Source organism: Cyrtonyx montezumae, unplaced genomic scaffold, assembly GCF_038088225.1.
Source record: "Cyrtonyx montezumae isolate F1298 unplaced genomic scaffold, pur_monq_1.0 scaffold_4, whole genome shotgun sequence".
NCBI lineage: Eukaryota > Metazoa > Chordata > Aves > Galliformes > Odontophoridae > Cyrtonyx > Cyrtonyx montezumae.
In genome coordinates, this window is record NW_027072045.1 from 2,653,710 (window position 1) to 2,666,815 (window position 13,106).

The window sequence follows — 13,106 nt, forward strand, 5'->3', positions numbered from 1 at the left end:
GAGATTGCAAACCAGATTTATGTCACTCTTTCCCTTAACTCCAAGTAGCCTCACGTCTGCAGCCCATTTGGCATCCCTTTTTTGTTAATAATTTCCATACATTACAGATATATTTAATTGTTTTAGTAAATAAGATCTGTGCATTAGTAGCATGGGTTAAAATTCTTTGCGTGTTTCTTAGTCCTCTGCAGGAGCGGATCACTGTTAGCAATTAGCACACAGAGCTACAGGGCAGGTCCCTAAAAAGAAAAAGATTTTGCTTTTTAGTTTAGCTTAGTCTCTCACATCTTAGGAGATGTGCTGCTAGAAATGAAAATATTTTTCTTTTTTGGTGTATTCCAGAGGAGAACTCATAGAGATTTACAGCATGCATTTTCTGTAAGTGAAGCTGACAAGGAGAGAGGTTACTTCTCAAATGAAAACACATTTTACTTCTGGTCTGATTATTTATAGCAGATACTTAAGGACAAGTCATGTCTTCTACCCTGAGATGTATCCAGAATGGGTACAGCTTTACTAGCTTGGATGCTGGCATGTGAGAGTTCAGCTGCATTTTGTCTTGTCAGTGTAATATCCATACAAAATATAGCTCTATAAGGGACGTTTTTCTCCTGTACTACTGCTGTTGCCATGACCTGTAAGGAGAAATCATGTAAGGACATTTTGCTTTATCTTAGCTTTCTCTTTCATAAAAAAAAAACAAACCAAAAAACAAACAACAAAACACTACAAGGGTAAACCACTGCAAGGATAAACCTGTAGTGTGGAGCATGGAGAATGAAGCATGCAACATCCAGTTTTAATTGGTGTTAACGAATTCCAAATTCGTAAAGTATGGTTGGAAACATACCTTAAAGGGCATATTCTTAAGGTCACGAGAATGCTTTTGCTTTTGTTTTTTGAACATGTGTTGTATGCCCTGAAGCTCTGAAAGGAATTGATGTTGACTTGGAAGTTGAATCGCTGTAATTAAATGATGCTTACAGCTGCATTTGCCACAGTTGTCATGGGAATCACAGAGTCTTTTTTGCCTGGGATAGATGTGCAAAAAGTTTAACATTCAGAGGATGAAGATGTCTGTTTTACCCCAACAATTACATTCTGCAAAGCCAGTCCCTTTTTTTTTCCTTCTGTTTTTCTTATTTCAAAGCATATGAGATATCCCCTCATGCACTAACCGTGGGACTCATGGCAGAAAGGCAGGTCAGCTCTGTATCAGCTTTTCACGACTGAAAGCCACAGCCACAGTGGTGGGATGAAGGTAGGCAATCACCTATTCTAGTGGGAAGTCATAGAAAACAGAGATGTGAAATAACTTGGTCTCCTAAAAAGCCCTCCTGGTTTATTCTAAAGTAGTGTGGAATTTGTGTTCCACTTCATCACTGATGTTCTCCTGGCAGCCCACTGGCTTCAGATGTGATATCCAGGCTCTGTCAAAGTTGACAGGAAAGCATCTGTAGACTTCAGCATGCTCTGGATTTCATCAGGATCCTATAGATCCCTTCAGATTTTTTCACTTGCTTGCTTAAGGCTCCCTAAGGCACAAATCATGAGTGGATCCGCTCTTTTCTGATGACTTGGTATTATGATTACATGCAATACTGACACTAATTAGCTTATTTTCACTTCTGTTTGCCTGATGTGATTTAGATGATGTGGGAAAAAAGTTGTTTTTTTTTCCTTAGCTCTTATCTTGCAGAACGCACACCAGGAAGGTAGAAATGCTGGGGGATTGCAGCCTGATTCCTGGCCTTGTTAATGCCTCACTTATCTTTCCTCTGGATCTTCTAAAAGAGAAAAAATTGAGGCAAGGTGCTTGCAAGTCAGATACTCCTGTCTTGGAGTTCTGATTTATTAAGAGACCGGGTAGTATGACCATTAGGTGAAATCAATGGGAGTCTATCCCCCAGGTATATATTCATTCTAGCATTTTGCAGAGCTCAGCTGTTTTTCTCTAGCACCCTTGTCCTTCCAGCTGGCATTTCCATATGATTCTTTTTGCTAATGCTTCTGCTACTGCTTTTCCCAGTGAGCTGTTTCCTTGTGAGTTTTGTTCAGAAATGTTTGCAAATCTCTTCTCCTTGGCCTGGCTTTCTCCTCCCAAGGGTTTTGAGCTCCACTGAGTCTTCTTCCCTCATTTCATTCTGCACTTGATGTACAGGTTTCTCCTAGCCCAAACCCATCTGTTCAGGCCAAGCATGTACCAAAGTATGCCAGGTCTTTAAATCAAAGCATCATGGAATTGTTGAAGTTGGAAAAGACTATTAAGATCATCAAGTCTGTCAGCCTACCCCACCATGGCCCTAAGCTGTGTCAGTAAGTTCTACACCTCCATGGTTCTTGAAAACCTTGGACAGTCAGGCTGTCCCAGCATCATCTGGCAGGATAACTGTGCTGCTTTCATTCTTCTTGATGCAGTGAATCTTGAGTTGTGTTTAGGTACACATAGAAAAGACAGGAGCTTGCACTGGTGAAATGGGTAAATGTACATAAATAAGTATCATGGGTTGATTTTCCTCTATTACCATTTTGGTTTGCTGCTTCGTTAGGTTTGGTTTGGCTTGCTTTTTGAAAAATGATTTTGTTCTGTTCCTTCACCTGAACACCTTCTCTATGAAGTGATCCTCCCAAATCTCTATTCCCAATGTCAGATTTATATATATATATGTGTATATATATTTTTGTCAGCTGTTCCTGACCTATTTAAAAAAACAGTTGAAAGGTTTTTAAAAGGACAAAAATCAGAATATAACTGCCTGCAATGAAAGCTGATTATAAAATCACAGTGGAAATGTCACCAGGACATGATGCAGTCTTTACCATTTCAAGCAGGGTCAAACAGTGCCTTTTATCTAACCAGAAACTGGTGAGAAGTTGACCTTCAGCAAGGTATTTTGAGCAGTGAGATGGACGGTTTATTTGCTTTTCATGAGCTGAGGATGCTGTGTTTCTCTGTGATGAACACAAACACAGGGAATGGTGATCGTGCTTCTTACCTCTGGTTACTTCAAGGCTGGCAGTGGTTGGAGGCATGGGAAGCCTGTTGCCCTGCTTTCCTTTAGCCTGGGACCAGGCCTGACCTGGTCTTTTTATCCCTCCCTCCTTTGTTTGTTGCATTGGATTAACCTCAAATTCTAAGCAGTAGATTGTGAAACCTGAACTCTCAGCAATCCAGCAAATTTTTATTAATGAAGTAGCGGTCTAAAAGGAAACAGAGCAAAAGATGAGCCAGAGGCAAATTCAGACTGATTATAGCTACTTTCCTTGGCTGTCTGGTTTCCAACAGGAAGAACAGTTGTCTGAGTTCAATTCCCATAGAGCTTTTGCAATGCAGATAACTCCGGCGTATCGTCAGGGTACTGTCAAGATTGATAAATCGGTTTGGTATTGCTTCACCCCAGAACAGAAATGAAAGTCACAACAGGCCTCTCAACAAGAAAAAACTTCTCTGACTGTACATTCATCAAAGTAAAAAGTAACTGCTAATAATGTTTTATTTGGCAGTTTTGTGGCTGCAGAAATATCAAGCCATGACAGTGTATACTGTATAAAACCATTAAGTGTTGTTCCTTTACAGAAAGTATTTTTTTCTGGTTCGTTCAGCCATTTGTTTCAGCACTGCCTTCTGCCCTGAGGTCTCACATTTGGTACTATAAATCTGCCTTTCTGGGTATTTCAGGGAGTTAAATTTTCACCTTCGGTTTAATGGGAGAGGTCAAATCTCAGCTGGAGCTGTGATAATCCAATCTGGGCACCTGAAGTAATATTGCTTGAATGAAGTCTGCAAATCTGCATTGTTCCCAAGGCTAAATGGCAATGAGCTGAAAGCATTCGGGAGTGAAGTTTAAACATTTATTTGGAAAGACTTTATTTCAATAACCAAGGCAATTTCATTGTAGCACAATAAGCAATTGCCACTACGTATCAATTAATTTAATCACTGGTGTGATGTTCATGGTTATTTATTGGAAGTGTAAGAACTACCGTAGAGTGAACACGACAAAAGCTGTGGGAGAAATCCAGGCTGGCTCTTAAATCACTGACCATGAACTCAGACAGCAAGAGCTTTGATGTCATGTATAACTACACGGCCCAATTCTGTGCTCTACTTTATTGATGCTTTAGGGATTAAAACTATAAAAGAGGAGCTCTATAGTGAAAAATAGGCTAGAAAAAAAGAAGTGTGAGTTGCCAGACATCTAATTTCTTTTGAGGCAAGCTTCCCACTTCAATACTTTATGTAGATTAAAAAAAAATAATTGCTTTTCACAAATATTTTAGCAGGGAGGAAATCTGCAGCTACCTTTAGGATTTCCTTTTACTTCAATGTGCTTGGGAGATCTATGTTAAAATGGTGGGCCTTTCTCCCTCAGAAGTTCTCACAAACAGAGCCAGTATTTAATAATAGATTATCACGACCTCCATTCTATGGTAGTTGCCTAATTTTAAACAATTGCTGCTAAAACATGAGGAGTATGAGATAATGCGTAATGACAGAGCTTTATACGCTAAGAGATCCGTAGCATTTGAAAACCTATTTCAATATCAAAGGAAACAGGATTTATCTCCTGCTCAATACCCTGTTCTGTGAGGTTCTCTATGATTACTAATTCATTAACATAAGACACTGCGTAGAACAGCTGAAGTGTCTAAGAATGTCATCTAATAGCAAATTCCGTTTTGTTCTACTAGGCTCATATCTCTTAGGAGACCTGAAAAGTTGTTTTGCAAGAGATGGAGAGCAATAATTATGTCTAGAAGGTTAAAACCAAAGAGGATGCCTTTATGTGAGAAACAATTATGTCAATTAGATCAGGAGATAGAGGAGGCTGGCGAATTGTCATGGCTCCTTGAAATCAACACCTCAGTAGGTCTAAAACCACTAATTTCTCCTGAGTTTCTGCCTTCCTAGAGTGTTACTTTTGTTTTACTCTCTCTACAGCTGACAGTGTGTCAGTACAAAAAAAAAAAGACTTGAATTAACAAAAGCAAAACTTAGATATCTTATGTTTAAAAAGTTGGGTTTACTTTCTTATGTAAGACAGGGACTTGCAGTAGGAAACTGACACATTTGTTCTTAACTTATTATGTGGAGTATGAACAAGAGGGAGCTCAAACATTCATATTCTCCCTCCAAAGGTAGGGCTTGAGTTGCTCTCTTCCTCTCCAGTTGAAAATGAGCCATTCTGCAGCCAAAAATCAACAGTTCTGCAGACTAAAGAGAGTAAGTAAAGACATATATGGCTACCCAAGCCATTCTGCAATTCTCTGATTGTATGGTTTGTTTAAGAACACATTCTAAAGAGCAAACAGAGCTTTTACCATTGACAACTTTTTACATTAAAAATTCACTGGATAAAATTAAAAGGCAATTAAAAGGCACCCTGATCTTTTCTTCCAAGAAAGAGTCTTTATGTATGAGCTACTCTGACCAAAAAAAAGAAGAAAAAAAAAGAAAAAAAATTCCTTATTTTGTCTTCTGTCTACTTTACTCAGATGTTTGTACTCTACAGGAAGTTGAAAGCCTCTCCTTGCTCAATTGTACATTGCTGTTGGCATGGACCCTTGCTTAAGAGAAAAAAACAGGGCCATTGCAGCTGTGTATCTCAAGGTGGCCTGGGACTGATGGGAGACACAGAGATGTTCAGATGAGACATGTCATGAAAAGCGTTGGAAATTCAGATGCTTGACTAGTGAAATTTCTGACTCAGGGCTGGGGCTGAGCCCTACTCTTGTCTTTGAGCACCTTCATACTCACAGACCATTGCTTGTGCCTGAGCTGTTTAATGTAGGGTCTCTCAGGCATGATTCTAAACAAATCCAGGTCCCATTTTTCTGCACCTTTGGAAATTAGCATGTCAGCAGTGATTTCGAGAAGCATGTGTGGGAAAATCAAAATGCCCTTTTAAAATTAATATAATCTCCAATTATCATATTACCTCAGGGAGGAAGGCCCAGTGGTACTTAATAGAGCTCTCTGGGGCTGTTGTGCATTTTAATTGAGTGAATAATTGTAAAACACTTCAGGGCCTTAGGTAAAAGGCTCTGTGTAAACATTGCTATAATGCTGAATAATCAGATTGTGATATGAACTGGAATGAATGAACCCTAGAAACAGATATATAACGTATGCATTTGTATAATGTATGCGTGTATATGTACCAACATTTTGGAGAGAACAAGTCAGTTACTTTATAAACGCCCTACTTTTCTTGAATAAGGAAGTTATCTGAGATTGGATAGGATAACAATATTCATAGTAATCATAATGTTCATTTCCAAGATGTAGCGAGCCCATAGCTGTGCAATACACAGAGAATTGCCAGAAATATTGATGGAGATACTGCTTCAGTGGTTCTTGAGACAGCAAAATGTGGCTCCAAGGGAGACTTTTGTTTCATGGTAGAGGAACATGGAGGAGGCAGACCCAAGGTACTAAATGTTCAGACACCAGTAGGTGTATATGGACATCTAGATGTTTGGCAGAACAAAGGAAGTTCCATTTTCGATGGCTTTCCCAAGGTTTTGCTTCAGTCCTGTGGTGGATTTTTTTTTTGTTTGGAGCAGGGATCTCCTGCAGCCCAAGTCAGTGCCACTCCTGCTGTGCTCCAGCTGGAGCTTGGAATGACGCTGACAGCAATGGCAAACTCTGCTCCCCAGCAGGACCTTTGCTAGGGCTGTAGCTGACCTGCTGTGCTACCAAGCATCAATCAGCAGCCACTGTCTTTCTCCTGAATGCTGTGGCTGTCTTATCTCTGAAAACTGTAATTTTCTGGGGCAGTGATTCTGTCTTTTTCTGTGCTTGTACTCTCTTGTTCTTCAGTCCATTAGGAGGGGGAATGCCTCTGAAAAGGAGATGATGGAGATGAACTTTTAGAGTTCATGCAAAAAGGAAACTGTGCTAGGCAATGCAGTGCTAGTACAGACAAAGAATTCTCCTTTCTTAAAAGGGACTTGACACTTCCCGCGATGATGCTGCTTCACTTAGTTAATGAAAGGAGCCATCTAATGCAGGCTAAATGCAAAAATAGATAGAAGAAGCTGGCATTTGAATGGCTTGAGTGCTCAAAATATAAATGAGTGGGACAAGACCAGACTCTGCTTATAAAGGAATCAATTACCAGCCATCATCTTACTACTGTGAATCTCTCATTTGCAGGAGCAGTCGGTGCTATTTTGCTGGGAACTTGGACAGACATTGCTTGAAATTACACACAGCTTTTAAGCACTAAGGAGACACTGAGGAATGCTGCAGGTTCAATAGGAGTAGAAAGGCACTTTTCTCACTGTTAACCCACCAGAGAGACTGTGGTAGTGCCAAACCCAATCTGAGTTCTGCAGAGTTGTACCCACAGCCAGAACGATTCAACAGAAAGACCCACTGTGTATTAAATTTACAGATTCAAACAGTGTAGCCAATGTGTGGGCTATTCAGGATGTCAGAGTAGGAATAGGTTGGGCTGAATTACTATTGAATTTCTGTTCAGACCAGTAATATGGGTCTGTAAAAGGAAGCGTTGTGAGAGAGTGAGTGAGTGATAATAGCATACAGTGATGGCAAACAATTTTATTTTCTATTTATTTTTTTTACCTCTGGAAGGTTCTCCATTGGCCAGTACAAGCTGGTATCTGAGGGTTAATCCAAAAGAAGTAATGCATGTAGTACTACAAATGGCCAAGCAAGGAAAATTGTGTTCTGTCACTGAAATCACAGAAACACGTGGAGGATCAACTTTGTTTTGGAGACTCCACTGTCTGGATTATTTTGTCAAAAAAAAAAGAAGAGTTGCATGTCATAAAATCACAATATTAAACATCAGTTATGTGTCCAATGAAATACGAACTGGCATCAATTGATGTGGGATCTCACTGTGTTTACCCTTCCCTTACTCTCTATTTCCACCTGGTGGGTTTCTCTTTGTTTTTACATTGTCTTATTTTGAGCTTACTCAGTAAAGAGAAGATATTCAGAAAATTTCTTCAAATAACATGTGTTGCACTGATGTCAGCTGAGGAAATCAGTGTCAAGAGCAGGAAAAGCCAGAAGATGAATGGATCTCTTATTTCAAAATAGGAAACAGCTTGAAGTTCCTTTGAGGGGAAACAGAAACCTCATTCATTAACAATGACATTATTTCACCTCTGGTTAAGAGTAGGGATTCTCTTCCCCCCTGATGGACAGACACATCTCGCATTCATGCAAATGACCCTGAACATTCTTAGATACAAAGGAGCAGCCCTAAAATATTGATAGTTTTGACCAGCCAGCTGTTCTTGTGAACTGCATGTGGCTCAGACATCTGGCACGGGGCAAAATGCATTATTTGTATTCCTGAATTGACTTCAGACAGTGTAAGGTCTGTACGTCTCCCTGCGTTCATCTCTGGATATCAAAGTAAATCTGAGCCACTGAGGTGAAGGAACTTGTCTGGATGATGCAATATTCATTTGTTCACACTTTGATATGAGGATCATATCTGATCAAGCACTTGTATACTTTGTTCAGGATTAATCACTTAGGAGTGTTGGTGGTTCTGGAGTTTTTGTTGGTGTTTTATAGTAGTGTGAATCCATCTATGTGTTCATAGTGATGCATGCAGAATTTTGTGTCTTTTGTCCAATTGAACTAAGAATGGGAGAGGAGCTTCTGGCATCCAGCTAAGATCACCTCCAATTGTGCAGTATAAAAAAAGATTGGTAGCAAGTTTTCCAAGTGCTTTGATTTTCTGTTTCACTCCTTATAGTACCTTCTCATTCCCCCTTGGGGCTGGAGCTGCAGCTAACCGCTTGGCTCCCACCTCGTGCTATTCCGAAGATTGTTTATTTGCCTTAGATTCTGTTGTTCTGCCTAATCATTAACATTTTCCAGAAGTGAAGTGAATGTTTTCTTAAGTGAAGAGGGCCATTGCTTTCTGAAGTCATGTGTCAGTGAGCCACAAATCTGTTAAGTTTAACTTGACAAACCCTGTAGTGATACATTAGAATTATTCTCTTCTTCAGTTATGTTTGTCATTTCCCAATGAGATGACTGTTCAATCTGTAAAAAGGTAATTTCATGTAGGTACGTAATTAATTCTGTTTTGTAAAGTACCCCTAATCTTTCTTCGAGATCCTAATTTATTCCTAAGAATAGGAAGCTGTATTGCACCCGAAACTGTCAAGCATTTCTTTTTGTAATAGAAATTATCCCTTTTTAATAGCTACCAGCATCACCATTCACAAAGCAAACATTTCATTTTGGAATATTAGAAATAACAGTTGATTCATGGAAGTCCGAAGTTCAGCAGTGCAGAACTTCCATCTGTTATCTGGTTTGTTGGCAAGGCTTGTGCCCTGTCCTTAATAATACATGATTGATACAAAGGATTTAGAGAATAAAGTCCAGTCATTAGCAGGTTGTCTCCCTGTGCTGCTGTAATGTTAAATACTGCTTGGCTCTGGAGCAGCAGTGAAGGAGGTCTTGGGTCTTAGGGGAGATAAAGCAGCTTGAAAGCTGTTTTTCTGCTTGGTGGTGATCCAGGTTTGATGCAACTGTGCGCACAGCTCGGTGCTGAGTGGGCATGGCAGGTTTCTTTAGGATACGACATCGATGGCTGGACCCAGGTGTTACTTGTGTCATTTCCTTGAGTCCAACTGCAAACTTTTGTGAGTGAGAATGGAGTCAAGTTCTCCAGCAGAACAATGGAGAATATCTGGAGATGTCTGTATTACCCTGAATCATTCTGCAAACAGTCCGTGTGATTTCCAGAATAAAGCATATGCCTGGACAGCAGGGCCAAATTCTGCTCCCAGCGATGTGAATTCAAAACATGAGTAATTTCAGTAGTCTTTAGAGTGATCCAGATTTAAAAATAAGAGCTGCATTTGCTTTAATGACATGGTTTCTAAGCTGGACTTGGACGAATTACAGAAGCAGGTTCTTATCAAGCAACATGATGTTTTTCCTCTTTTTCTTTAATTTTTCCTGGAAAAAAAAAAAAAGCAGTAAGTTTGCCACACACTGCCATTGAATTGAATGAACATGCCATCTGATGTTAAATTTTCCAAGAAAGCTTAGGTTATTTTGCAATCCTCAGAATGCTAGAATCCTCCTTGCAAACCCAGCACTTCTTTAGGATCTTGATAAGAGTTTGCTCTGTAACTACATGTGCAGAAGTGGGAGAAGGAATGAGTATGAATGCTCCCAGTCCTTATCAGAGGAAACAAAGAGAAATGTGAATATTAGACATTTCCTTACAGTCAGAAATTGCTTCTGACATGTTTTGCACCACTGTCCAGTGCATTGCTATGTCTCAGTCCTATGTTAAATGGTTAAAAATTTGAATGCAGTCTTCTTATTCGTGCGCAGGTGTGTTAAAAGGTCACCAGTTTGAGAAGAGATGTTTTCATCTGGTAATAGTTCTTCTTTATATTTCTTTTCATGTATTTTCCTCTCAGCTATCCGTTTCCCATGGTGTTCAGCAGCTGCAGTAGAAAGGACCTGGAAAACAGCCTGGAGAAAGGAGTGGGGATGTGTCTGTTTAACTTGCCCGAAGTCAAAGAGTCCTTTGGTGGACAGAAGTGTGGGAATGGCTATGTGGAAGATGGAGAGGAGTGCGACTGTGGGGAGCCTGATGTAAGACACTGCCTGAGAATTACAGCTCACCTCCTGTCTGCAGGGTTTAAACAGCAGAGAAGTACCAAAGTTGGTTTGATGCATTTAAGGCTACGTGGTGCGAAGCAGAACTTCCCCTTCTCTGTTTTCTATCTTATCTATCAGCTTAAGCCTCAGAAATTCAGGGACTTTCTGCTTGACTTCTTCCTGCTGAAGGTCAGACACGGTGTTAATTTAAACATATGCTCAATTTGCCATTGGGGAACACAGTCACTCACTATTTGTCCAACAGACCAGCCATGACCAACTGCCATGTTCCTAACAACAAAAATGCCTTTACTAATAAGATGAATCCAAAATAAATTTGTTCCCATTGCTTAGATTTCTCAGGATACTGTGATGTTTTGCTTCTGTAAGTGGGATGCTACTTAATTAACACTGCTTAGGTGTTATTTTGTTGCAGTTAGCTTCAGGTTTTAGATACGATACCGTTCCTTCTTCTGCTATGAGATTTTTCTTCGCTGCTAGCCAATTACCCAATAATAAAATAGCCTTTACTGTCTCCCAGAAAGATTGCTACTACTTCAAAGATCATTTTATTTAGTTTAGTGAGTGTGTCAGAGGACTGCTCAGATCAGGAGGAGATAGGCAAAATCTGGGGGTCAAGTAGTACATGTGTATGCATTCATATACCTTTGGCTTCCCATGTTCGTTGGCTGTATTGAACTTTCCCCAGATTATCTGAATTAAATACATCAGTAGATGAGGGATTTGTTTCCTGTGATAAATATGGTTCTTCAGACAAAATAGATTGGGGCAGTTAAAACAGCGAGATATTGCTGTATCCTGTCTATACAGTGTATTGGATTTACACAAGCCATAAGGATTTCCTGACAGTTCACTCATTCTTCAGGGTAACAAGGTTGGAGGAAACAGGCTTATCTTCTAGTTTAAAGTCAATAGAGTGCAAGCAGCTTGCAAATGTCTTTCTAACCCAGTTATCTTTCTCATTTTCAGTTTTGAATGATAGCGATACCTTTCCAAGTCAAAGTCAGTTAATGTCAGCAAGCACTGACTTGATTTGCCTCTTCTATCTATGATTTTCTTTCTTAGTTATATTGGAAAACTGTACCTTGAGCCCAATTAAATTAATTTGGATTTTACTGTTATAAATTGAGTTGTACCAAAAGACCACCAGAGTGTTTAATAATTCACTATCCACTCATTTATACCAGCTGAGTTTTGTCAACAGTGGTGCAGTATTTTATGGCATGGAAAGCTGTACAGTGACATATGGAGGCTGTGTTTTCTCACTGATTAGAATTAAGTGTATCTGAATATGTAGCTATAGGTGGTTGGTAGGGATATTTCTCAAGGAACTTTTTGCCCTTAGGATTTTGGTGAGATGCTGAAGTGTGTTACTTGCTAATCAAATAACAGCTTTGCTATATATTCCAAGCAAAAAATCAGCCCTGTGTTGAGATTCCTTAGCAGGACAGTAATGCACTCATTTGGGCAAAGAGCCGTGACCTTAGCACACCTCCCACCCTTCAGACAGCCCTGGAAATGCTGATGCTTGTAGGGACTGTCTGGCCACCTCCATCCACCTGTACTGTGGCTTCATGCATCAGGTGCTGGGCATCCTGTTGAGTATAACAGGTGTTGGCATGCCACCAGGCCAAGAGCCTTGACCAAGGATAATGTTGCTAAACTAGTTTTGGATTATATTGCAAAACATGTCCAGTGTGCTATAGTGTTTCTGGAAGGAGGATTAATGTGGATTATGACTGCCAAGATAGAGGAAGGCAAGTATATGTGTATATATATCCTTGGTCCCTGAGAATTGAAAGGTGACAAATGTGGCTAATTCTATAACAAGCTGCAAGGGACATCAGAAAACTGTAAATCAGTAAATGAGAAGTCAGTTCCAAACAAATTACTGGCAAAGGTAATGAAGAGCTACTGTCTGAGTGGCTGTGACATGCCAGGGAAGAGTCAACAGAGTTTTTGTGCCAGGATGTCCTGCCTTACAAACTTATCACAGTACTCTGAATAATTTAACAAGTAGGAGGGAAGGGAAAATCCAGCTATTACAGCCTGCTGAGACTTCAAAGGGGTTTTAGACCAAAGCCTCCTTAGAAGGCTAAGCAGCTGTAGGATTGGGGCAAAAAAAAAAAAAGGGGTTAAAAGAAAGGAAATATAGGGCACATATAAATAATTGGTTTCAGCAGTTTTCGGAGATCTGCAGCGATGTGCCCACGAGATGTATCCTGGAAGACTACATGATTCAGCATATTGGTAAACATCTTGGGAAGAGGAATGGCCTTGATCTCGCTCATGGTATTAGTGAGGATTGTAGAGCTGAGAGCTGGCTGTGAAGAACTGCAGAAGAACCTTCTGAGGCAGCCTGACTGGGCATTACGGTGACAAACGGGATTCAGTGCAGAATGATGCGTAATCTAACCATCACATATAGGATGATGGACTCCCAACTGACTCTGACCATAGAGGA

General features: G+C 40.0%; 1 protein-coding gene across 1 annotated transcript in view; it reads left to right on the forward strand.

The window, feature by feature from the left end:
* ADAM12 (ADAM metallopeptidase domain 12) overlaps positions 1-13,106 on the forward strand; it is a 169,840-nt gene that overhangs the window by 131,994 nt on the left and 24,740 nt on the right. The window contains exon 12 of the mRNA XM_065746986.1: positions 10,438-10,615. Coding sequence (XP_065603058.1) covers positions 10,438-10,615 — 178 coding nt within the window. The remainder of the gene's footprint in view (positions 1-10,437; positions 10,616-13,106) is intronic.